Below are 26,937 nucleotides of genomic sequence, written 5' to 3' on the forward strand. Positions count from 1 at the left end.
GATTCCCTCATCAATGACTCAAAATGACATATCAGCCTAAATCACAGAAAGTCTCAGGCCCCGTACACACGACCGAGTTTCTCGGCAGAATTCAGCCATAAACTCGATCGGAGCCGTATTCTGCTGAGAAACCCGGTCGTGTGTACACTTTTGGCAGAGGAAGCCGACAAGGAACTCGTCGAGCCAAATAGAGAACATGTTCTCTATTTCCTCGTTAGTCAATGGGGAAACTTGGCTCGCCGAGATCCTCGGCGGCTTCACAAGGAACTCGACGAGCAAAACGATGTGTTTTGCCGGTCGAGTTTCTCGGACATGTGTATGGGGCCTGACAGTCTTATCTTTCTTCAAAGAACTGTTCCATCTCCTAGAAGCTGTTCCTGCTCGAATGTACTTTATATACAGTACATTTATTGGCAATGGTTGAATAGAAGCATTTTAATCGATAAACACTTGCTTATTTGGCACAAGAGCATTTTTTGCAACGGTCTACAAATTCATAAATATAACTGTAACTTTAGTTTATTGTCTACCAGCATTAGTGCGCCTGCACTAGAATGGGCAAGGTGGGAGGATGGGGGGCCAGAATGGCATCAGCTGTGATGGTCAAAACAGGAGGTTAGCATGGTGGCAGGCACAGTGGTGGTTTTGAGAGTGAGGGGTGATGGGGGTCAGGTGTGTATTTGCAGTGGTTATTGGGTTTAGGTGTGCTGAGAGCACAGGGGGAGCCCAGGTACAAAGGTGAGAGTGAGGATGTGACATTCAAATAAGCTGTAGTGAGTACAAGGGAGAGTGTGAGGGTCAGGCATCATGGTGAATCTGTTAGAACAGGTGGGAGGGTGCCCATGCATTAAGGTGAAAGAAGTGTGCAGAGGTAATGTAAAAAGAGGGGGGGGGGGGGTAAGTGGGTTTTTGGAAGGATTACAGTGTGTGCAGCTACAGTGGTGAGACCAGAGGTGAAGGTTGTAAGAGTGGGCGCAATAGGTGGACAGGCATGGTAGGGGTCATATGTGGGGCATATGTGGGGCATGTTCAGTCTTGACAGTGATGTCAGCAAATACAGTGGCAAGAACCTACACATACACTGGTTGCTTTTCCTACTGCGCATGTTGCAATGTCATAAATATGGCACCAAGATCCCACACATGCGTGGGAGTGGAAGTACAGACTGGTCATCACCATGCATGCTTGGGATCTTACAGACTCATTGTTGGTAGCCTTGCAGGTGTCACAGGACATCCCACACATTTACCCTTTAAAGGGTAATGTATTGCCTGGGTATATTGCAAAACAATACCATGCATGTGTACCATGCATATTGTTTTTGCAGTGATACAAGACAGAAATATGACAGGTTAACTCGTGCTTGTGCAGGGCAAAATAAGCATCCCATGTTTCCCAGCTCAGATTAATGATGAAGTTCTAACTACAATTTTTTATTTCAACTAAGCAAATATTGTTTATTCTCTAATCAACTAAGCTAAAACCTATCCTATATTATTATTACAAACATTCAGCAAGAATCTCAACATGAAAATTGGGAGAAACAAAAACACCATTTCACTTTCTCTATTCTTGTTTTACAATAACTATGGGAGTTACAGCAAAAAAGGGTCAAATGTTGGAATTTAGACAATTTTGCTGGGAATGGAAGATTGAGAGATTCAACTTGATGGGCATCAGTTTATTATCTTATTACCTACGTGACTAAATGTTTTTGACCTACAAGTCAAGAAGAACAGCAATTATGTAAACTGAAAAAGCAATGCATAGTGTTATTCATATACTGTATATTTTCCTTCTCTATTTTAAACAATAACAATAAAATAAAAACAAATCAGGCCACAATTAATAATGTGAACATTTAAGCGGATAAAACCGAAACCATGCGTTTTTCCTTTATTCTATTTATTTCCCCTCATTTCATATGCTGAGTAACTTTATGTTTTATTAGAAACACTGGTATGTTTTTTCATTACAATTACAATAATACTCATGATATAGCCACATATTCCAATATCTAACCAAAAAAAAACATATAATACAATACAATGGGGTCTTTTAAGTTCATTTTCACGTAGATCCTGCTTTCTAAAATATGTTGAACATATACATATATTGTGATTTATGGACAGATTGGTTTATAAATATAGCTAAATGTGCAATTAGAACACACTAAGATATTTTAGACATTTTAAAGCCATGTTTTGTTTTGGGCAACATATTAAAATAATGGGAGAGACTCAGAAACCACTTAATGGTCATGAAATATCTTACCTCAAAAAGTGGGAGATCATGGGACAAAAATTTTGGAAGGTTTACGTCAATAATGGACCTCAACAGCAAAATCTCTTCATTTTCAGAGGGGTATTTAAGCTGTGGAAGTGAAAAATATAAACATTTATATAATAAAGTTACAAATGTTAATGATAACTTACATTTGGGGACACAATTATTTTATATAGAGTACTGAAACATTTATATTTAAGGAATTTTTTCTTGTCTCGGTTTTTATACATAAATATATTATTTCAAATTAAGATATGATGACTAGGATATTACAAAAGAAAACTCTACAAATAAATAGTTGTCTATTATGACACAACATTTCCTCTTCCCTTGATAACAGACTAAAATGCTGCATGAAGAAAAAACTTGCTACATTCTAAAATAGGATACTAGTCTACATGTATTTCTAAATCTATACTGTTATGAATGAAAACTGAGTTTAACGTACATCCCTACAGGGATGTGGATATACTGGTACTAATGTGCCAGCGTCCCAATAATATGTAGATTTTGACTAGAGACTAGTGATTTTGGACTTTAAAGGCACACGATAGGTATAATAAGAAACTAGATATTTTATTTTATAGAAATGTCATAAAAGCAGATACAAATTTAAAATCAAAGAAATTAAATCAATAACTGGTCCACACAGGTTCTCACACTCGTATTAACATAATACAATTATATCATAAAAAGACTCAGAAGAGTATGATCAAAAAGTTTAGCTGTGCGCTGTGTAACCATGGGTCCAGAGGAAAAGGAGGGCTCGCTCTACATGTTAAGCGTTATAAAAACGCTTCCTCAGGAGCATAGACATGTCGATAGGGTTAACCACGTTGAAGGTAAGCAACAATCTGTCTTTTTACCTTAACATTGGCAATGATTTGTTAACGATTAGCCAGTCAAGGAGATATTATCATAAAAAACAAATTTACGATGACAGATGACAAGGCGATCATATGCTGGTAAGCAAAGAATCGATCAGGGGGGACAGGGCTGGTCCAAAGCAGTAATGTGTAGTCCTGAGCCAGAGGATAGTAGTCAAAGTGGTAACCTTGAGTGGCACACACTGGCTTAAAGCCTCCGGTCCACTTAACAGTGGGTTAAAAAAAGGACCCTTAGGTTGAATGCTGCAGATGCACCGCCATACAGTATGATCACAGGTGATTCTTACGATCTGGGGATACTGTATGGCGGTGCATCTGCAGTATTCAACCTAAGGGCTCTTTTTTGAACCCACTGTTAAGTGGATCGGAGGCTTTAAGCCAGTGTGTGCCACTCAAGGTTACCACTTTGACTACTATCCTCTGGCTCAGGACTACAAATTACTGCTTTGGACCAGCCCTGTCCCCCCTGATCGATTCTTTGCTTTCCAGCATAAGATCGCCTTGTCACCTGTCATTGTAAATTTGTTTTTTTATGATAATATCCCGTTGACTGGCTAATCGTTAACAAATCATTGCCAATGTTAAGGTAAAAAGACCGATTGTTGCCTACCTTTAATGCGGTAAACCCTATTGACATGTCTATGCTCCTAAGGAAGTGTTTTTATAACGCGTAACATGTAGAGCGAGCCCGCCTTTTCCTCTGGACCCACCGCCTGGTTAAACATAGCACAGCTAAACTTTTTGATCATACTCTTCTGAATCTTTTTATGATATAATTGTATTGTTAATACAAGTGTGATAAACTGTGTGGACCAGTTATTGATTTAATTTCTTTGATTTTATATTTGTAACTGCTTTTATGACATGTCTATAAAATAAAATATCTAGATTCTTATTATACCTATCGTGTGCCTTTAAAGTCCAAAATCACTAGTCTCTAGTCAAAATCTAAATCTATACTGTGTCCATAAGGAGTTTTGTCCTTTAACCACATTTATCTGCTACGCTGTTGGCAACCCACAGAAGTTACTTTGACAATTTTGACTTTGCCAAAGCCAACTTTCTATATTAGGGCACTGCAGTGAGTTTTACACCCTATAACCAATTATTAGGATTGCTGAGTTTTTTCTTTCAATTCATTTGTATATTGATATCTTGGGTAGGTCTGAGCAGGTACTAAAATGTATAGTACATTATACTTGCACATAATTAGAGAATAGCCATGCAAACATATATTGCAATTTGCTTTATCTGGGCTTCTGTGATAAACCCACTACTAGAACTTTCAGAGATGGTGTAAAGAATGTACTTAACTGGGCATCTATACATTTTTTCTGAATGACAAATAAATAATGTAGGAACCACAAATGAAGCTTAAAAAAAGTAAAAATTAATTAAATGTTTGAATTTCCACTTATATTATATATATATTTACACACAGTGAAAAACACAAGTTCTTCATCCATCTAGAACAACATGTACTTTAGCATGCTTGTGTGTACCTTCAAATTTCCTGCCGCAGTCAGCACTGATTTTACAGCTCTCATTCCATAGTCGTAGTGATGCTGGGATGATAACTGTTCTGAGCACAAACGATATGTTGCCACAATTTTCACCGACAAAGGCCTTGCTGTGACAAAGCCGCAGGAGTATAGAACTATCTCAGCTATCATGGCATAATCAGGAACCATCATGGCCACTGTCCTAAACAAAGCCTGTTTTAAATATGAAATAAAGATTTTTTACGAAAAATTTATGAAGACAGAAAACTTAAATGTTGATTTTTTAAAAGCAACTGAAGGCAGCAAATAATATTAATCTGTAAACTTCTATTACTTTACAGTAACCATTACAACTCTGCTGTGTAAAACTTAACTGTTTAAAGGGACTTTCTTGTAAAGAAGATAGTAAATACTTATCTCTCCTGTATTGAAATCTATTCAGACACTTCTAGGAGTGACAGTTTCCTAGTTATCTGCTCCCACCAGCCCCTACATCACTCTACAGGACACAGCGGTGACGTAAAGATCGGTATATTGAACCAAGATTTTAACTTCTTTTGATGTGAGCAATAGCAGAAATCCAAAAAAGAGTAGGGGCCCAGAAGGTAACCCAAGGTCGGACTTTAAAGGCACAGTAAACAATAAGGATATAGAAAAATGGTAATATTTATTGAGACATTTATTAAGACATAGATACATACATGGAATAAAGAGGGACATAGAAAAAATATTTAAAAACCATATACATAAAAATACATGATATATGATGTGAGCCTTAGACGCACTAGGGCTCACATCACATATCATGTATTTTTATGTATATCGTTTTTTAATCTTTTTTCTATGTCCCTCTTTATTCCATGTATGTATCTATGTCTTAATAAATGTCTCAATAAATATTACCATTTTTCTATAACCTTATTGTTTACTGTGCCTTTAAAGTCCAACCTTGGGTCACCTTCTGGGACCCTCCTCTTTTTTGTACTTCCATAATTATCTACGGATCAGGCAATGTGAGTGCTTTTTTTTCTCTTATGTCCAAAAGCAGAAGTAAGTATTTACTATTTTCTTTGCAAGGAAACTTTTTTTTTGTTGTTGGAAATTTCATTGTAGCCAGAGTCACTTTAATCTAAAGAACACATAACCCCTTGCAGCCAAATCTTGACTTAACCTACACTTTTCAGGTACATATGTAGTGCTATTCATAAAATAAGAGTAGCGGAAACTACATAGATTTATTCAAATGGCAAGTGAGCTGTACATGATGAATACCAGTAAACTAAAGCCAGTCAATAAGTAGATTTTGTGCCTTCATTTAAAATGTTAAGTTCCCCCTGGGAGGGGGAAAAACAATCATAATAGTTTCCCAACTCCTAATATGTTCAATATGGCTGCAATCTTATTTTAGAATTATCTTCTATCTCTAATCATTTATTTTTCTAATATGATTTAAAAAAAATTCCCAGCCCTCGTGTTATTATATTAAAGCAGTAGATATAAAACATAGGGGAAGGGATATCACAGCTCCAGGTAGGTCAGACGAAAGAAAAACCTCTCCTCCAGTTTAGAAGCCACGGTTTAGGTCATATTTAGCAGTATACCAATAAACAAATACATTTTTCACTATTGCTATCTTTCCTATTCATCACTATCACTACTATCATCACAATTATTATTAATATACTGATTCTAGATGATTATTTTAACCAATATACACATTGTACTCACGTATACTGTATATATGGAGAGAGGTTATTTTATGTTCATGTAGAGGGCAAAATCATGTGTAGAAGCTTAATAGTAGTTTAACATATATATGTCTATTTATTTATTTATTTATTTATTTTACACATGTCTACATTTATCAATAAAAAAAAATTGGGTTCATATCGATATAATTATTTATTTTACATTTATTTTACACATATTTTTTGCACATAGATTCATTTAAATCAATCACATATGTTAGTTAAGGTCTTGATTGTGTTCACAGAAGTTGTTGAAATGTCAGGTGATCAATTGGATTCAATTAATTAATCAATCAATTAATTAATAGGTCGATTCAGGTAGGGGCGTGCTAATTTGCGGCGGCGTAGCCTAGCGTGTTTACACTATGCCGCCTTAAGTAAGAGAGGCAAGTACATGATTCTCAAAGCACTTGCCTCCTTACTTAGGGCGGCGTAGTGTAAACGCGGCGGGCGTAAGGGCGCCTAATTCAAATGGGTTGGAGGGGGGCGTGTTTAATGGCAATGAGGCTTGACCTCACGTTTGTGACGTTTTTTGGCTACTGCGCATGCACCGGGCGCCTACATTTCCCAGTGCGCATTGCGGCTAAGTACGCCGTACGGGCGTATTGATTTAGACGTGGACGTAAACGACGTAACTCCCGATTCGCGGACGACTTACGCAAACGACGTAAAAAATTCAAACCTCGCGGCGGGAACGGCGGCCATACTTTAACATTGTTATTCCACCTAATAGGTGGAATAACTTTAGGCCTCCTAAGGCCTTACGGAAACGGCGTAAATCGACTGCGGCGGCCGGGCGTACGTTTGTGAATCGGCGTAGAAACTCATTTACATATTCTACGCCGGCCGCAATGGAAGCGCCACCTAGCGGCATTCCGAAAAATTGCAATCTAAGATAGGACGGCGCAAGCCGTCGTATCTTAGATATGTTTAAGCGTATCTCTGTTTGAGCATACGCTTAAACATAGGTCGGCGTAGATTCTGAGTTAGGTCGACTTATCTACTGATAAGTCGGCCTAACTCTACCTGAATCTACCTATAAGTATTTTTCTGGTCACATGGTCAATAACAACAAGTATTTATTTGAAATGTATTCTTGTGATTGCTAGCTATGATTAAGCACTGTTTGATAGTGTGAAACGCGTTAGTTCTTCTGTCCGTTCTGCTGTGGCATGTATTTTTGATCCTATTTTACGAATAAAAGGCTAATTTTTTGGAGTGCGGCTGTCCAGAACTTCTTTCTATCTCATAGATATAAAACATAAACACTGTCATACTACTAAAATCTATCATCTCACCCTTCTCAACTGACAAAAACCCTTACAACATACATCTTTCATTTAAAAGAAAATGTCTTATTTTTAAACAGAGAAAACAGCACATGTATGAACTCTTGTATAACAAATTTGACTTGACAGTATATAATATTAGCTGAGCTGAGCTACGCTACATGATTTTTAGGTGCATTGTAGAGAGACAAAAGTTTTAAAAGAAATATTGAAGAACCCAATCTATTTATTTTCTCCCATTTCTTTAAAATATATTTTTTTAACAGTATGCCTGCTTTCCTGGTCCACCAGTAACAGTAAAGATTTAGCAAGCGTTCCCTGCATAAAATTTTACAGCATACATCGTATAAGCCATGTATGTTTATTGGTTCATTTCCAGAAAATATGCATATGGATGTATTTTACTGCAGATCTCATCTCTCTTTTATTAATAAAAGCAGGCTGAAAAATGTGGTATAATTCAAGTTTTCTTTTATTTATTTTTTGTTCATTGCTCATCCACATTAATGTTAACACTATATTTCCTTTCCTTTGCTTTTTCCCTCCTGCTTAATAAATGCACCACAGTGGTGCCTCTGGTTCATTAAAACAAAGATAAAAGAAAGACTCACTGCACTAGATTAGGGATGTACAGATAGATCGGTCGCCGAAAACTATGGGGCTAAAATAGGGTTATCTGTGTTTTGCCGATAAAAAAAAAACATTACTGATAAAGGCATGCAGCGTCCTATTGACCTCAATGCAAAAACGCCCTCCCATTGACTTCAACGCAAAAACGCCCCTATTGACTTTAATGCAAAATCGTGTCCCATTGGCTGCAATGCAAAAACGCCCCTATTGGCTTTAACCACTTCAGCTCCGGAAGGTTTTACTCCCTTCCTGACTAGGCTAATTTTTTTTTTTGTTACTGCACTGCGTTGTTTTAACTGACAATTGTGCAGTCATGCATCACTGTACCCAAATCAAATTTTCCTTTTTCCAGACAAATACAGCGTTCTTTCTGTGGTATTTGATCACCTCTGCGTTTTTTTTTTGTTTTTTGCTATAAACAAAAAAAGACTGATAATTTTGAAAAAAATATATATATTTTTTACTTTCTGCTATAAAACTCATCAAATAAAAAAAAATGTAAAATCAATTTCTTTCATCAACTTAGGCCAATATATATTCTGCTACATGTGTTTGGTAAAAAAAAATCCCAATAAGTGTATATTGATTAGTTTGCACACAAGTTATAGCATCTACAAACTATGGGATAGATTTATGGACTTTTTATTTATTTTTATTGTTTTTACTAGTAACGGCAGCGATCAACGATTTTTAGTGGGACTGCAACATTGCGGCGGACAAATCTGACACTAAGTGACAATTTTTGGGGACCAGCGACACCAATATAGTGATCAGTGCTAAAAAAAATGCACTGTCACTGTATAAATGACACTGGCAGGGAAGGGGTTAACATCAGGGGCAATCAAAGGATTAATTGTGCTCCTAGGGAGTGCTTTCTAACTGTGGGGGAATGCTGTGACTGGAGGAAAACAGACATCCATGTTTCAGCTTAGCAGAAACACAAGATCTCTATGTTCTTCCCTCACAGAACAACGGTCTGCTTTGTTTACATAGGCAGACCACCAATCTGCCTCTCCTGTGAACGATTGGCGGGTCCCGGTAAATGATTCCTGCTGTGTCCAATCGGAGCTTTGGGGCTCCGGCGGTGGGAGCACATGCCCCAAACCCGGGGAGAGGATTCACGTACAGGCATGTGATTTTGCTGCCCTGCCGGTCCTTAATCGGTTAATGCTAAATGGAGTCCTATTGACTTTAATGAAAAATCACGTCCCATTGACTTCAATGCAAACATGCCAGCCACATTAATTAAATAATAAAAATAGAAATAATGACCTCCAAATTTAGGTAGGTCATTTAAATATGTATTTTTTCATTTATCTGGGCTGTGGTGTATGGACATTTATGAACTGTATCTATTGTATTTATATCTCATTTTTGTTAAATATTTATTTACTTGAGTGTCCATAAGGACATGAAGAATTGTCTAAAATTGATATTAAAGGCAGTTTTTTTTAAATAACAAACATGTCATACTTACCTACCCTGTGCAGTGGTATTGCACAGAGCAACCCCTGATCCTCATCTTCTCAGGTCCCCTGATGGTGCTTCTGGCCCCTACCTCCTGCCAAGTGCTCCATAGGAAGAAGCTTGCTATGGGGGCACCCTAGCAGGCTAGCTCCTGGGCAACTGCTCTGTGTATCCATTCACTACTCTATCCCCATTGGCTCACTGGCTGTGATTGACAGTAGCAGGAGCCAATGGCTCCCACTGCTGTCTAAGCCAATGAGGAAGAAGAGACCCGGCAGAGCATCTGCTCTCAAGCACACTGCTGGATTGAGATTGGGCTCAGGTAAGTATTGGGGGGGCTGCTGCACACAGAAGTCTTTCTATGCATTAAGGCAAAAAAATGTGGGCCTTTATAACCACTTTAATTAGGCAGCAGAATCAAAAGAGCATAGTTAGGAGCCTCTGGTCATCGGTAACCAATTTTATTTTCCCTTTGTTGCAAACTTTGTTGCAGATTCCTACCTTTTGCTATCCAGAAGAAATCCCTGTGTGTTCCTCTGTGTCCATGTAGTAAGTAAATCTAATGGGAGTGGTTTCTTAATTATCAATCAGCTGCTGAACTTGCAGGGCTCTAATGAGGAGAGCTGCCAGGTCTGCATCCCTTTAGACACGATTTGCTACTGGGAATATCGTTGCAAAAATGTTTTTGTTGCAGGGGATGCCTGATATCTGACTTGTATCTTAGTGCAGACTTGTAGGAATATCAGTAAGCCAATCACACAAGCAGGAAATTATGTTTTAGGGGGGCGTTCTGAGCAGAACACCCCCAGGTTGTCATATTGCATTTACAGAAAATTACAGAACTGCAGGTTGAAAAGGAAAAGTAATGTTTAATAACAGTCAATTACAATATGACTACGATGTCGCAATTGTATATTCTATATTGGTTTTTTTTTATTTGCAATTTTTTTTTTTCACAAAAGTGGAGTTACCCTTGGAGTCGGTTCACACTGGGGAGACACGACTTTCAGAGGCAACTCCAACACGACTTGAGCATGAACCACAGCTCGATCTGGGGCGATTTACAACACGACTTGAAGTCGTCTCCAGGACAGGAGACTTTCCAGTGGCCAATCAAACAACAATCAGCTCTAGGGGAGGGAGGGGGAGGGAGAGGTTTGCCTGAGAAATGTATGTTATCTTCCTGGAAAGTCGCTTCAGTTAAGACAGTGATCAGACTTGGAGGCGACTTCCATTGAAATCAATGGGTACAAATCGCCTACAAGTCGGATTGAAGTAGTACAGGAACCTCTTCTGAAGTCGGAGCGACTTGAGTAGTGTGTATTAACACCGCTCCCATTCACTTACATTGTTTTTCTCTACAGCGCGACTTAAGACGACTTGAGGCGACCTCAAGTCGGATCCCAAGTCGTCCCAGTGTGAACCGACTCTTAAACTTCCTTTTAAACAAAGCATTCAGAAAATAATTAATGGAAAGAACACCAAAACTAGCAAACAACGAAATATGCAGCATACCTTAAGATTGTCTGGGAGCTCTGACCGTCCTGCATAGCCAGGATTCATGGTGATAAAGACAGAACATGTGGGGTTTAACTTTAACTCTGTGCCCTCAAATATCAATAAATCAGATCCTGCACTTATACCTGCAAAAAAAGATTTCATTACAGCTAAGATAGATAGATAGTTAGATAGGAGTATCTACAGATCCAGATCCATTTATAATATATCTATATAGATTTATAGATATACCAGCTGGGCACACTGATGCCTGGGGGTTAAATGTGGAGATGGACATTGATTGTTTAATTTTCCATTTTTAACAAAACATGACTTAATGTGGATAATTCCAACAATACCTGACATAATGTGGACGTATGTGCCTACCAATGTGGTCATAGTATAAAAGTGGGGTAGACCCAAGTTATCACTGGTTCAAGTTTCTTGTCTTCTATATATATTTTTTACACATTTTTATATATTTTATAAATCTAATGCCCCGTACACACAATCGGAATTTCCGATGGAAAAAATATTTTACGATCGTGTGTAGCCCCATTGGAGTTTTTTCATCGGAAATTCCGATTAATTCCATTGGACTTTAGATATAGAACATGTTCTATATTTTCCAGATGGAATTCGGTCGGAATTTGGATGTGATTTGGCCGGGCAAAAGCCTGATCATGTGTACGCGGCATAAAAGTAATTTTTTATGCAGACTCTATTGGCCATGTAATAACAAAATAATAGACAATTTTGAAAGATCTGAGCTTACTAATTATGGATCAATTCCTTATCCAGCCACTAGATGGTGATATAAACACGGATTCGTTTTAGAAGGTTTAATAGTGTATACATATTTGATTTTGTAATTATTTTGTTAAATATTTATTATTTTATTTTATTTGTATTTACATACTACACATTTTTAATAATACATTTCTGAAAAAGTATAAAATGATGTAGACAATCTAGCCCATATTTATTGCACAACCCAGAACGAAAGGTCCAGGATGTACCAAGATGGAGGATCATATGTGAGGTGAAGCTTGGTACACCCTTTAGAAATATACACAGGAAGAGGATATAACATCACCACAAAGGTATCCAATGCTAATAAAAACTAGGTGTGCAAGGGAGGAGTTATACTATATATATGGTTTGCAACCCCACCTGGGCATATCCTTTGATAACGTCTCGTGGGAGGGACGAAACGTGTCAGTTGACGGTGGGTTGTGACGTCCTTTCCGGCCAGTGAGACGCAAGTCGATGCACACTTCTGGCTTTTAATGCTTTACATCGTGTTTTAACATGTGAGTGGATATTATATGTTTTACTGGATTAAATAAACTTAATTATGCTATATTCCTTCTTTTCTGCCATTTATTAACACCCATATGAGCGTATATTGAGGACAACTCGAGAAACAGCCAGAAGGACAATAAAGCCCAGCCATCCATACTTCACAAGGGAGAAAGACTCCTGTCATTGGAGTCCTTAACAACTGGTGAGTAAGTGGGCACACAGGAGGGGAGCACGGATCGCATTGAATATCTGTTTCAGCGCTTGGCACTTTATTTTGCATAATGGAAAACTGAATTTGAAGATTGAGAACGCTTATGAACTTTATGTGGACTTTAATTAATTTTCTCTTGTTGAATTTTATTGATTTTGTAACTTAGATAATGTTGCACAATGGATAAACAACTGTGATGTAGTTATATACAGTCCGTTTAATACACACTGAATTTTGTTATTGGGTATCACTCTTACACTGATCTTCACCATATAGATTCATAGATAGATAAATAGATATATACAGTAGATAGATGAATAGATACCTCTTTGGATGGTAAGGATTTGCTGTGCAACCACAGAGAGTACCTCTAAATCAATTCTATTGAACTCATCAAAGCAAGCCCAGGCTCCACAGGAAAGTAAACCCTTGGGAATAAATATTGAAAATGTTAGTTTTAGCTTTATCTAAAAGCTTGTTTTTGCAGCGCTGCATTAAAAGCTGAATTCCATGAATTTTTTTGCATAGTTATAGCCTGAGCTTTTCTTCTCAGAAAATAGGTGCAGGAACTCAACCACGACACCGTTCAGATTTCACAAACACTAGAAGGGTCTTAAAGGGGCATTAAATACCAGGATTGCATTACATACAGAGTGCAGAGTTTAGGGGGGGTTACACACAGAGTGCAGAGCTGTCACTTGTAAACACAGAAACCAGACTTCTGTGTTTACAAGTGATTGTGGTGAGCAGGCACCAAAGGGTCTGAGCCAAAGGTGGTGAAACTGAGTTCCCCCAAGTCCCCCCTGAAAAAAAGCCCTGGTTATAGCACAATGTAAGAATACATAATCCATACCTAGGCGATCCCCTTGGAAGCTGGAGATCACTTAAGTAGACCCGGCTACTACAGTGATCAGAGTCCTGTGCCAAGTTGCTGCTTATTTGCTTAGTGAACACAGGGGGTTCCTCACCCGGCATGAACACCTTTTTAGAGAACAATTAATTTTATCAATGAATCCAAAGCATTCCCTGATGGGACGAGGAGATAACTTCAAAAGGCCCGGATTCACATACATTGGCGCATATTTATGCCGCCGTAGCGTATTTCTTTTACGATACGCCGGCGCAGCGCACAGATGTAAGCACAGTATTCACAAAGCACTCGCCCCCAGTCGCTCTCAAATCTAAGCTGGGTTTCCTCAGCGTAAGCCAGCATAGGTGGAAGTGGGCGTGAGCCATGCTAATGAGGCGTGACCCCGTGTAAATGAAGGACTGAGCGTCATAAAGTTATGAATAACGTACGGCGCATTCGCCGTCCCGTGGACGCATCCCAGTGCGCATGCTCAGAATCACGTCAAAACAACTGCCTAAGATACGTCAATCACTGCCTACGACGTGAACGTAACCTACGCCTAGCGCTATTCACGTACTACGTAAACAACGTAAAATACGACGGCTGTGTTCCCTGGTCCATACCTTTGCATGACTTGCGCCTCCTATATGGGGAATAACTTTACGCCGGACGTACGACTTACGCAAACCGTGTATATTATGCGCCGGGCGCAATTACGTTTGTGAATTGGCGTATCTCCCTCATTTGCATATGTGCATAGAAAATCAATAGGAGCGGAAAATGCGCCCAGCATAAATATGCCCCCACGATACGACGGCGTAGGCAAGTTACGTCGGTCGTAGGAAGCCTATTTTTAGGCGTATCTCAGATTGTGGGCACGGCGCACAGATACGACGGCGCACAGATAGACTTACGCGGCGTATCTCGAGATACGTCAGCGTAAGTGCTTTGTGAATCCGGGCCATAGTGCTTTGTACCAGAAACATAATTTTAGTGCCTTTACAGAAAGGGATAATTCACAGAATAAAATGTGCAAAACTGGAAGCAGGAGACACAGTTTGGTATTTGTACCTTGGTGACAGAGGAACTTGTACCAGCATTGGGCAATATTATTTTGGATAGTTTTGGGATATAAGATAATAAACCCTATGGGCCAGATTCAGATAGGTTATCTGATTTACGATCCGCCGCCACAAGTTTTTGAGGCGAGTGCTTGATTCACAAAGCACTTACCTCAAAACTTGCGGCGGCATATCGTAAATCCCCCGGCGGAATTCAAATTCCGCGGCTAGGGGGAGTGTACTATTCAAATCAGGCGTGTCCCCGCGCCGATCGAACAGCGCATGCGCCGTCTGGAAATTTTCCCAGCGTGCATTGCTCCAAATGATGTCGCAAGGACGTCATTGGTTTTCGACGTTTACGTAAATTACGTCCATCCGTATTCGCGAACGACTTACGCAAACGACGTAAAAAATTCAAATTTCGTTGCGGCAATGACGGCCATACTTAACATTGGCTGCGCCTCATAGACCCAGGGGTAACTATACGCCGGAAAAAGCCGAACGCAAAAGATGTAAAAAAAAGCGCCGGGCGGTCGTTCATTTCCGAATCGGCGTAAATGCTCATTAGCATATTCGACACGTAAAAGACACGGAAGCGCCACCTAGCGGCCGGCCTGGAATTGCAGCCTAAGATCCGACGGATATTAGGCATATCTATGCGTAACTGATTCTATGAATCAGTCGCATAGATACGACCAACGGAAATCAGAGATACGACGGCGTATCAGGAGATACACCGTCGTATATCTTTGTGAATCTGGCCCTATGTCTCCAATTACATAGTTAGAACCTAATAATTAATTTAGTAAATAGTTATTCATAGTGGTTAGGTGATTAAATGTTACAACACTTCTGTGAAAATTTACCTTGAAGAACTTTCCTAAAGCAAGGTAATCCAATCCATCAGAACAGTTGAAAACAACACACTGCTTTGCCACTGCTTTTGCCAAGTCCTTGGTTGTTTCTGTTTTTCCTGTACCAGCAGGTCCCTCGGGAGCTCCACCCAAGTGAAGGTTAAGGGCACCAAACAAAGTTCTGTTATTGAGACAAAATCTTTAAAGCAGCTGCTTTTGTTTTTTTCTTAAGCTACTATGCATCCATTATATTCAATCAATTGCATTATTGCACCATGAAATACTCTATTTTATCGAAGTATGACATAAAAACGTGAATGATGATTTAGTAAACAGGAGTTTTATTGTACAAATGTTTTTCAATTGTTTTATGAATATGTTTTCTTATATGTATATACTGTGATTTAAGCGTATACTGTCTATACAGGCAAATCTGTTTATCCACTTCCTAAGGTCCTATACAACAATTAATATGACTCAGCATAAGAAAGGCCTGACAACTAGTATAGCAAGTATATTTAATATTACATAAAACTGCTCTTGACATCACTAAAAGCTATTGTTTAGTCACATTCATTATATTACAGAAGAAACAAATCCCATGTCTTGGCAAGTAAGAAATTCAAGAACAAAAGCCTTCTCTACTTATTCAAATTCATATAAATAATTCATAATGTATATAGAGGTTCTAAAAATGCTATGTTGGTTGTTTAATACACTGGAGGAATTTACAGGATAAGTGTACTTTCAGAAAAGGAGCATTATTCTTTTCTGGTGAATCTTCATGGCAGCATGCAATGGGTTGTGGCTCCACCCCCACAACCTGATAGGACTGGTTAACTATAAATCAAAGACAGACTCGGCTCATGGTATTCTCCTTCATCACAAAAAACAGTCAAGGTTCTGCAGTTCTTACATACATAATATAAAATTGCGCTAGTCAAAAGTAAAATAAATTAAACTAAAAACAAGTGCTAATAGTGTTGTGACACACTATTTAGGTGAATAATCATGTGGCGCTTTAAGTTTAAAATAAACAGTGACCTTTAAAATGCAATAAAGTCCAAAATTAGTGAATATAGATTTTCCACCACCAAGTGACTTGATGTAAATTTTGTTTTCTGTGGCACACCACACAGTAGTCAGGGACTCTCAGGCCCCGTACACACGAGGGGATCTCCGCTGGAAACGGTCCGCCGGACCGTTTCCAGCGGAGATTCCTCCTCCGGGTTTGGATCCGATGACTTGTACTCACCATCGGATCAAAATCCACGCGGAATTCATCCGCGGTGACGTGTCGCGCCGTCGCCGTGATGATGACGCGGCGACGTGCGCGACGCTGGAAGGTAAGTACTTCCACGCATGCGTCGAATCATTACGACGCATGCGAGGGAGGGGAGCGGACGGATTGATCCGGTGAGTCTGTACAGACAACCGGATCAATCCGCTGGACCCGATTCAAGCGGATAGATTTCTTAGCATGCTAAGAAATTTATATCCGCTTGAAATCGATCGGCCCGAGAAATCTCCACGGATAAATATCCGCTAGGCCGTACAGACGACCGGATTTGTCCGCTGAAACTGATCCGCGGATCAATCCCAGCGGATAGATCCGGTCGTGTGTACGGGGCCTCACAGAATTGTCTTGACTACCTATCTCTAAGATGGTCAAACAAGCAGGCAGAATACCTCTGCGGGTTAAAGCAAGATGATGACAGCCAAGCCTCTAGGGCAATACGATGATAAATGGATCCTACACCTTAATCACCCCTCACAGCGGGACATCCAAAATATCCTGGAGTGGAAGATGATCATACAAGAAAAAAGCTCCAATAGTATAATACCGTAGGGATGAAGTTTATTGGAAAAAAAAAAGCCAATTGGCTACTTACAACCAGAAAAGATGTCAGAGCTACAGGCTTTGTACTCAAGGAGCCTCACCGACCAGGCCTTAAAGCGGTGGTTCACCCTAAAAACGACTTTCCCCTATTACACTGCCCCCCCGCATTACAATACGATTATGCCTTTAATTTTTTTTTTGCTGCTGTACATACCTGGGTACAGCTATTCACCCGTGTCCTCCGGGTTGCGAGTCCCGCGGGAGTGGGCGTTCCTAACATGGCGGTGATTGACGTTTTGACTAAAAAATGAGCTCCCCCCCGTCGCGTAAGCCGCGTCACGACTGGCGAACGGAGCCGAACGGCGATGCGCAGGCGCAGTATAGCGCCGACTCGCCGTTCGCCAATCGTGACGCTGCTTACGCGACGGGGGGAGCTTGTTTTTTAGTCAAAACGTCAATCACCGCCATGTTAGGAACGCCCACTCCCGCGGGACTCGCACCCCGGAGGGACACGGGTGAATAGCTGTACCCAGGTATGTACAGCAGCAAAAAAAAAATTAAAGGCATAATCGTATTGTAATGCGGGGGGGCAGTGTAATAGTGGAAAGTCGTTTTTAGGGTGAACCACCACTTTAAGTGTTGGTTACAAGTTTAAATATTTTTTTTGATAGAAAATTACTTAGAGCCCCCAAACGTTATATATTTTTTCCAGACACCCTAGAGAATAAAATGGTGGTCATTGCAATAATTTATGCCACATCGCATTTGCGATTCCAAACGCAATTTTTGGGGAAAAAATACACTTTTTTAAATGAAACAATAAGAACACAGTAAAGTTAGGCCAATTTTTTTCTATATTGTGAAAGATGATGTTACAGTACGATGAGTAAATTGATACCCAACATGTCATGCTTTAAAATTGCACCCGCTCATGCAATGGCGACAAACGTTGGCACTTAAAAATCTCCATAGGCGATGTTTAAAAATCTCTACAGGTTACCAGTTTTGAGTTACAGAGGAGGTCTAGTGCTATAATTATTGCTCTCGCTCCAATGATCACGACAATATCTCACATGGGTGGTTTAAACACTGTTTTCATATGTGGGTGTGCCTTACATATGCATTTGCTTCTGGGACGGGGCGCTTTAAAAAAAAAAAAAAATCCTGATTTATTTTACTTATTTATTTTTTTACACTGTCCTTTAAAGAAAAAAGGTTGAATCACTTTTATTCCTATTACAAAGGATGTAAACACCCCCTATTACAAGGGATGTAAACACCCCTTGTAATAGAAAATAAGGCATGACAGGACCTCTTTAATGCGAGACCTGGGGTAAAAAAAAAAAATTTGTTGCACTAATCTTAAAATCCTTTGTTTGGAAACCATTGAAAGACACAGTTTAGATGACAAAAGATAACCTATGTCATACTACTGCCAACAGGGGAAATAAATACAAATAAATACAAGGCACACAGAAAACCAAAGGCCAGCCTCCTATAGGCTATAACCCATCCAACCCCAGACCTGCTCAGTTATAGCAAAAAGTTTAGAGAGAGAGAGATAGCATATGGGGGGGGGGGGACTGTGTACCTCAATGGAGTAAATGGTGAGTGCCAAATGATATGCTTGCGAATGGGTGAATCAATACAACTAATAAATCGTAGCACTATAAAAGTCAAACTCAAAAAGTACTCAAAAAGTGCTCAAAGGCATCAGCATGGAGCTCCAGGTAATCCACTGGTCGGCGTGCGTTCCACTGAGGGCGGAAGTGATGTCAGTGTTCGAGAGACTGGAAGTGCGTCAACGTGTTTCACCCCCTGTGTTTATATTGTTTTTTTCTATACTTCAGAGCTTAGTAGTTTTGCAATAGCTGCTGCCAACTATTGTTTTTATTTCATTTCACCTTTTTGCCAATTGTTGTTGCAATATATCCTACGAGCACTGTTTATACCAATTTATTTGTATTTATTTAATCTATTAGCAAGTACTTTAGCCAGTATTTTAATATCTGTGGGTAATAGAGAAATAGGTCTATAGGACTCAGGGTATAAAGGATCTTTAGCTTTCTTAGGTATAACTACTATAGTGACCTTGCCCATAGAGTCTGGGAGCTGACCCATGGAAAAGGACTCATTAAATGTATTAAGGGCTGGGAGCAATTCTTTAATTTATTTTTTGTAGATCTCTACAGTGCCTTGAAAAAGTATTCAGTATTTACATTTTCCGCATTTTGTCATGTTACAACCAAGGACGTGCATGTATTTTATTGGGATTTTATGTGATAGATCAACAAAAAGTGGCACATCATTTTAAAGTGGAAAGAAAATGATAATTTTTTCCAAATACATTTCTGAAAAGTGTGGCGTGCATTTGTATTCAGCCCCCCCTGAGTCAATACTTTTTAGAACCACTTTTCACTGCAATTACAGCTGCAAGTCCCTTTGTGTATGTCTCTACAAGATTTGCACATCTAGAGAGTGACATTTTTGCCCATTCTTCTTTGAAAAATAGCTCAAGCTCTGTCAGATTGTATGGAGAGCGTCTGAACAGCAATTTTCAAGTCTTGCCACAGATTCCCAATTGGATTTAGGTCTGGACCATTCTAACACATGAATATGCTTTAATCTAAACCATTACATTGTAGCTCTGGCAGTATGTTTAGGGTTGTTGCCCTGCTGGAAGGTGAACCTCCGCCCCAGTCTCAAGTCTTGCGGAATCTAGCAGGTTTTCTTCTAAGATTGTACTGCATTTGGCTCCATCCATCTTCCCATCAACTCTGACCAGCTTCCCTGTCCTTGCTGAAGAAAAGCATCCCCACAACATGATTCTGCCACCACCATATTTCACAGTGGGGGTGGCGTGTTCAGGGTGATGTGCAATTTTCCACCACACATAGGGTTTTGCTTTTAGGCCAAAAAGTTCAATGTTGGTCTCATCTGACCAGAGCACCTTTTCTACATGTTTGCTTTGTCCCGCACATGGCTTCTATGGTTTTCTTTCAACAATAGCTTTCTTTTTGCCACTTTTCCAAAAAGGCCAGATTTGTGGATTGCACGACTAATAGTTGTCCTGTGGACAGATTCTTCCACCTGTGGATCTCTGCAGCTCCTCCAGAGTTACAGTGGGCCTCTTAGCTGCTTCTCTGATTAATGCTCTCATTGCCTGGCCTGGCAGTTTAGGTGGACGGCTATGTCTTGGTAGGTTTGCAGTTGTGCCATACTCTTTCCATTTTCAGATGGTGGATTGAACAGTGCTCCGTAAGATGTTCAAAGCTTGGGATATATTTTTTTTATAATCTAACCCTGCTTTAAACTTCTCCACAACTTTATTCCTGATCTGTCTGGTGTGTTGCTTGGCCTTCATGAAGCTGTTTGTTCACTATGGTTATCTAACAAACCTCTGTGGGGTTCACAGAACAGCTGTATTTATACTGAGATTAAATTACACACAGATGGACTCTATTTAATAATTAGGTGATTTTTATAGGCAATTGGTTTCACTAGATTTTAGTTAAGGGTAACAGAGTAAAGGGGGCTGAATAAAAAAGGCCCGCCACACTTTTCATATTTTATTTGTAAAGAATTTGGAAACCAATTTATCATTTTCCTTTCCATTCCCAATTATGTGCCACTTTGTGTTGGTAAAATCCCAATAAAAGACATTTACATTTTTGTTTTTTTTTAACATTTCAAGGGGCATGAATACTTTTTCAAGGCACTGTATAGGGAGAACATCCACCCCTGGAGCTTTGGAGTTAGGGAAACTAGCTACTGCAGTTTCCAATTCGTGTAGGTTAAGTGGAGCATTAACAATTTCCAGATCTGCCGATGGCAGAGCCAGAAAATTAATGGTTTCCAGGTAAGCGGTCAACTCAGTTGTGGTGTAGTCAACCCTAGAGGTATATACCTAGAGTCAACCATAGTAAAATAAAAAAAATCAACACAATAGAGCTTGTCTGGGTGTTGATCTCACCCTCTACATTCTTTAGAGCCAAAACATGAGTAGGTTTCGATTGGGACTACACTATTTGGGCCAACAACCTCCCAGTTGCATCCCCCCTCAGCCCAGATCAGCCTCCTCTGAAATATTTTTTTATTCCTGGCCCTAATCTCCAACAGCTCATTCAACCTTCTCTGAGAGGATAGCCATTCAAGTTGGTTGTCTAGGGCAGGGTCCAGAATGTAATTTGCTTCAGCCATAGAGGACCCCGCTGTCAGGTCACCTGTGGCCAGGTGACAAGTGCACCCCGTAGGGGTCAGGGATGCACCACAGGGAAGTGAACCCTATAGCCGACTACTGCTGGCAGGAAGGAAGCGTAACCCAGGGCGCGGAGTCTAAGACCCAGTTTTGTATTCACCAGAGCCTTTGATGGTAAGGATGGTGTTGGCCGCAACTGGGTCCAGGTCGCGTTGCCGGGATTCCTTAAGTCACACTCCGCAGGGAGAAGGGGGAAGTAGCCAGCAGGACAAACAGTGGTGATGGACAGGCCGAGGTCAGGGCAACAGGCAGACAAGGATAACCGTGGGACATGCAAATAGTCAGGGGCACAGGCAGACCAGGAAGTCGGGGACAAGCCAAAACGGTACACGGAAAGATGATCGTAGCACTCTGCAAACAGGAACTAGCAAACTACACTGCAGACAGGAACTAAGCATAGGAACACTGTTGAACAGCACTGCAGACCTGTAGAGCAACGGTTAATATAGGCTTCCTGGGATGGACTAGGGTGGAGCCATACAGGAAGAGGAAGTGATAAAAAGGGAAACCAGAACAGGGTCAGTGTCAGGGCCAAAGCGCTGTACTTCCTCCTTTAACACACCAGCGTAGTAGATTGGCTTCCCGGCGGCTAACTGGGCACTTTAGGCGTGTGCGCATACGCATGTGACCTCTCGGGGCCAATCACCAGCGTGACTGCCCTATTTAAACCAGCTCCTGTCAGTAGACAGATTGCTGGTTTATCGTCAGCTACTTCCTGAACCTGTGTCTCTGGAAACCATTTCCTGTTGGAATTCCGTCCGACTCACCTCTCACCTGGAACCTGACTTTGGATTGCTTCACCACTGTATTGAACTCTTCTGACCCCGACGTCGGCTTGTGACCTGGACTCTGTTGTTGTTTCTCCTGCCCTTGAACCTCTTGGCTTGTGACCCGGATCTGCTGTCTTCTCTGCTCCCCGAACCTTGGCTTGCACCCCGGACTTTCCAGTTTGTTTCTTGGACTCTTTCAGTACCGGTTATCCGGCTTCAGTATCGTTTGTTCCTGTTTCCGTCTGCAGTCACCCAGAAGCACCTGTCATCTACAACCGTCACCGGTCAACGCTTCTCCACTGGCACCGGTACCGCCTCGTGCTTCCGCCACCTGTTCCAAAACTCAGTGGGCGGGCGCGCTTGGTCGTAAAGGTGAACCACCCTCGGCAGTTCGGTCTCGGTGAGTACTTGATTCCTGATAGTATAAACCAGCCGAAAACAAAAAATGTCCGAGACCGACAGGGTGCGTTCACCTTTCGAGACACTTTGCCAGCAGGTGTCCGCGCTTACCGAGGCGGTGCAGAAACTTCAGGAGGGATATGTCCAAGTCGATGGCCGTCTACAACAGTTAACTGGGTCTCCTGGGGTAGCACCCCCACCTGCTGCATCTGCTGTCGGGACTTCCTCATCACAGTCCATTCCCAGTTCAGCTGTCGGATTGATCCACCCGGAACCTCGGGTCCCTCCTCCGGAGCGTTTTTCTGGCGAACGCCGAAAATACCGGGCGTTCAAAAACGCGTGTACTTTATACTTAGACCTCCAGCCTAGAACTTTTTTCTCCGAGGCCGTGAAAGTTGGATTTGTTATTTCCCTCTTGTCCGAAGAACCCCAGGCTTGGGCGCACAGCCTAATGGAAAAACGAAGTCCGATCCTAGATTCACTGGACTCTTTCTTTGATCATATGGCTCAGTTATATGATGACCCGCAGCGTATGGCTTCTGCTGAGACCGTCCTCCATAATCTAACCCAGGGGAGGCGTCCGGTAGAGGATTATACCGCGGAATTCCGCAAATGGTCAGCTGACACCGGCTGGAATGACGCAGCACTAAAATACCAATTCCGCCAGGGACTCTCAGAAACTCTCAAGGATGAGTTGGCAAGAACCGAGGCTCCCGCTTCGTTAGAGGCCTTGATCCAGTCCGCCACCCAGCTGGACCGACGTTTACGAGAACGACGCACTGAGCGCTTCCAGACTTCACGCCCTGCTTGGGTTCCACCCAGGGTAGTTCCAGCTGCATCCCCTCCTGTGGCTCCTCAACACGGCAGTCTTCCAGACCCGGAACCCATGCAACTCGGACTGGTTCGAACCCCTCTCACCAGTGAGGAAAGACTGCGTAGACGCCAGAATAACTTGTGTCTGTATTGCGGTGCCACCGGTCATTTTCTTCGCACCTGCCCCATAAGACCGAGTAAGTTCCCGATTCAACCCGTTTTCAACCTTCATGTCTCAAATAGTTCTCAAACTCATCTTGTACTCTTCGTCTCTTTACAGCTACCGGAAAAGACCATCCGCCTCCCGGCCATCCTTGATTCAGGTGCATGCAGTAATTTTCTGGACTCCAATTTAGCCCTTAAACTCCACATACCCCTTCGCAATAAGGATCAATGCCTGCAAATACATTTGGCCGATGGCTCTCTTCCTAAATCGGGACTAGTCTCACAGGAAACTGTGCCTCTTCTAGCCATTACCGATTCAGGTCATCAGGAATTTCTACGACTAGATCTCATTCCTTCACCGCTTTTTCCTATTATTTTAGGACTTCCCTGGTTGCAAACACATCAACCTTGCATCGATTGGCTGAAGAAAGAGGTCAACTTTACATCTTCCTTTTGTGCCCAAAACTGCTGCGCACCCACGGTAGCCACCTGTTCAACTGTGGTAACCTCACCTGAACTTCCACCTCACGTCCCCTCTGTTTACCATGAATTTAAAGACGTTTTTGATAAACAGCAGGCTGACTCTCTCCCTCCCCATCGGCCTTATGATTGCCCGATTGATCTCTTACCTGGCTCTGAAATACCTTTCGGCCGCATCTTCCCGTTATCTGAAACCGAGCTTGCGGCTCTTAAGGAATACATCGACGAAAACTTACAAAAGAACTTTATCCGACCTTCTTCTTCTCCAGCGGGGGCAGGTATCTTTTTCGTTCAAAAGAAAGACGGCTCGTTACGACCTTGTATCGACTACAGAGAACTTAACCGGATCACCATCAAAAATAGGTACCCGTTGCCTCTCATACCAGAGCTTTTTCAGAGATTTCGAGATGCCCAGGTGTTTTCCAAATTGGATCTGAGGGGTGCCTACAATCTTGTTAGAATCCGAGTCGGGGATGAATGGAAGACCGCCTTCAGGTCACGGTTCGGTCATTTTGAATATCTCGTCATGCCATTCGGGCTCTGCAATGCCCCGGCCACCTTTCAACATCTGGTCAATGATATCTTTCGTGAGTATTTGGACGATTTTTTAGTTGTATACCTGGACGACATCCTCATTTTTTCCCCTTCTCTTGAGCTTCATAGGCACCACGTCAAGAAAGTTCTTACTATCCTCAGGAAACACAAATTATTTTTGAAAGCCGAAAAATGCGAATTTGAAAGAACGACGATACAGTTTCTAGGTTTTGTCATCTCTACCGGCGGGGTCGCCATGGATCCCCAGAAGATCAAAGCCATCTTAGACTGGCCGACACCAGTGGATAAGAAGGCAGTGCAGCGGTTTATTGGCTTCGCCAATTTCTACCGGCGATTTATCGTCGGGTTTTCTGCCATCGTGATTCCTATCACCAAACTTACCCACCAAGGCAGCCATTTTCACTGGTCGCAGGAGGCTCAGGAAGCTTTTGAGAAACTAAAAAAGATTTTTTCTTCAGCACCTGTCTTACGGCACCCTGATCCAAAGTTGCCCTTTACTTTGGAAGTGGATGCCTCTGAGACAGCCCTAGGAGCCATTCTTTCACAAAGGCAAGGGTTAAAGTCCCTACTCCATCCCGTGGCCTTTGCCTCCAGGAAACTAACAACTCCAGAGAAGAATTATGACGTAGGGGACAGAGAACTCCTCGCTATCAAATTTGCCCTCGAGGAGTGGAGGTACTTGTTAGAAGGAGCAATTCACCCGATTATAATTTTTACGGACCATAAAAATCTCGAGTACTTGCGCTCCGCAAAACGTTTGAGACCTAGACAAGCTCGATGGGCTCTTTTTTTTTTACGATTTAATTTCCATATTACTTATAGGCCTGGTTCGAAAAATGGAAAGGCGGACGCACTTTCCAGGATGTTCCCAGAGACTCCTTGCACAGCGGAACCAAGTACCATCCTGCCTTCCCGGAATTTTCTATTGGTTTCTGAAACTGATCTGTTAAATTCCATCAAAATTGCATCCAGACAAATCTCGGACCCAGTATCATCGTCACTAAAGGAGCGCGATGGCTTATTTTGGCTTCAAGACAGGATCTACGTTCCCACCGAGATCAGGCAATCAGTTCTGAGCACCTTCCACGACCGTAAGTTAGCCGGTCATTTTGGGGCAAGGAAGACCTCTGAACTACTTTCCCGTTATTTTTGGTGGCCAAAATGGAAACAAGACTGTAAAACTTACATTTCTTCATGTGCAATCTGTCAACGCAACAAGGGTCCTAAAACCAAGACCTGGGGGTTACTTAAGCCTCTGCCAGTTCCAGAACGTCCGTGGGCTGATATTGCTCTAGATTTCATCGTAGATTTACCTCCATCGGAGGGCTTCACGACAATCCTGGTAGTCGTGGATCGCCTGTCTAAAATGGCACATTTTCTACCCATGGTTGGAACCCCTTCTGCTGCCGAAACGGCGAAAATTTTCTTCAAAGAAATCGTTAGGCTTCACGGGGTCCCCAAAACCATTGTCTCAGACAGAGGGGTCCAATTTACCTCTAAATTTTGGAGAGAGCTTTTCAGATCCCTGGAAGTCAAAACATGTTTGTCATCGGCCTACCACCCGCAAAGCAACGGGCAAACGGAAAGGACGAACCAAACTCTTGAACAATACCTCAGATGTTTTTGTTCTGCCTCCCAAGATGATTGGTCATCTCTATTGCCCACCGCGGAGTTTGCCTACAATAATTCTGTTCACACTACCACCAACCAAACACCCTTTTGGGCTAATTGCGGTTTTCACCCGGCCTTCCTGCCAGACCCTCTCCCGGAGATACCTGTCCCAGCTGCCCAGGAACGTATAACCACCTTACAGTCTAACTTTCGGAAACTCAGGGATGTAATGCAGCAAGCCCAAGAGGATTATAAGAAATTCTATGATAAGGGAAGGAAGGACTGTCCCTCTTTTGAAATTGGGGAAGAGGTCTGGCTCTCCGCGGCTAATTTGAAGTTGCCAGTTCCTGCCCGGAAGCTAGGTCCGAGATTCATTGGCCCGTTTAGAATCAAACGCAAGATCAACGAAGTAGCTTTTGAACTTTCATTACCCAACTCTTATAGAATCCACCCGGTTTT

At 41.5% G+C, this 26,937-nt stretch overlaps 1 protein-coding gene across 1 annotated transcript in view; it reads right to left on the minus strand.

The window, feature by feature from the left end:
• DNAH7 (dynein axonemal heavy chain 7) overlaps nucleotides 1-26,937 on the minus strand; it is a 438,794-nt gene that overhangs the window by 255,035 nt on the left and 156,822 nt on the right. The window contains exons 24-28 of the mRNA XM_040357086.1: nucleotides 15,600-15,768; nucleotides 13,148-13,250; nucleotides 11,325-11,452; nucleotides 4,676-4,888; nucleotides 2,275-2,373 (exon numbers count right to left, since the gene is read on the minus strand). Coding sequence (XP_040213020.1) covers nucleotides 2,275-2,373; nucleotides 4,676-4,888; nucleotides 11,325-11,452; nucleotides 13,148-13,250; nucleotides 15,600-15,768 — 712 coding nt within the window. The remainder of the gene's footprint in view (nucleotides 1-2,274; nucleotides 2,374-4,675; nucleotides 4,889-11,324; nucleotides 11,453-13,147; nucleotides 13,251-15,599; nucleotides 15,769-26,937) is intronic.

Source organism: Rana temporaria, chromosome 6 (genome assembly GCF_905171775.1).
Source record: "Rana temporaria chromosome 6, aRanTem1.1, whole genome shotgun sequence".
In the NCBI taxonomy this organism is placed as follows: Eukaryota; Metazoa; Chordata; class Amphibia; order Anura; family Ranidae; genus Rana; species Rana temporaria.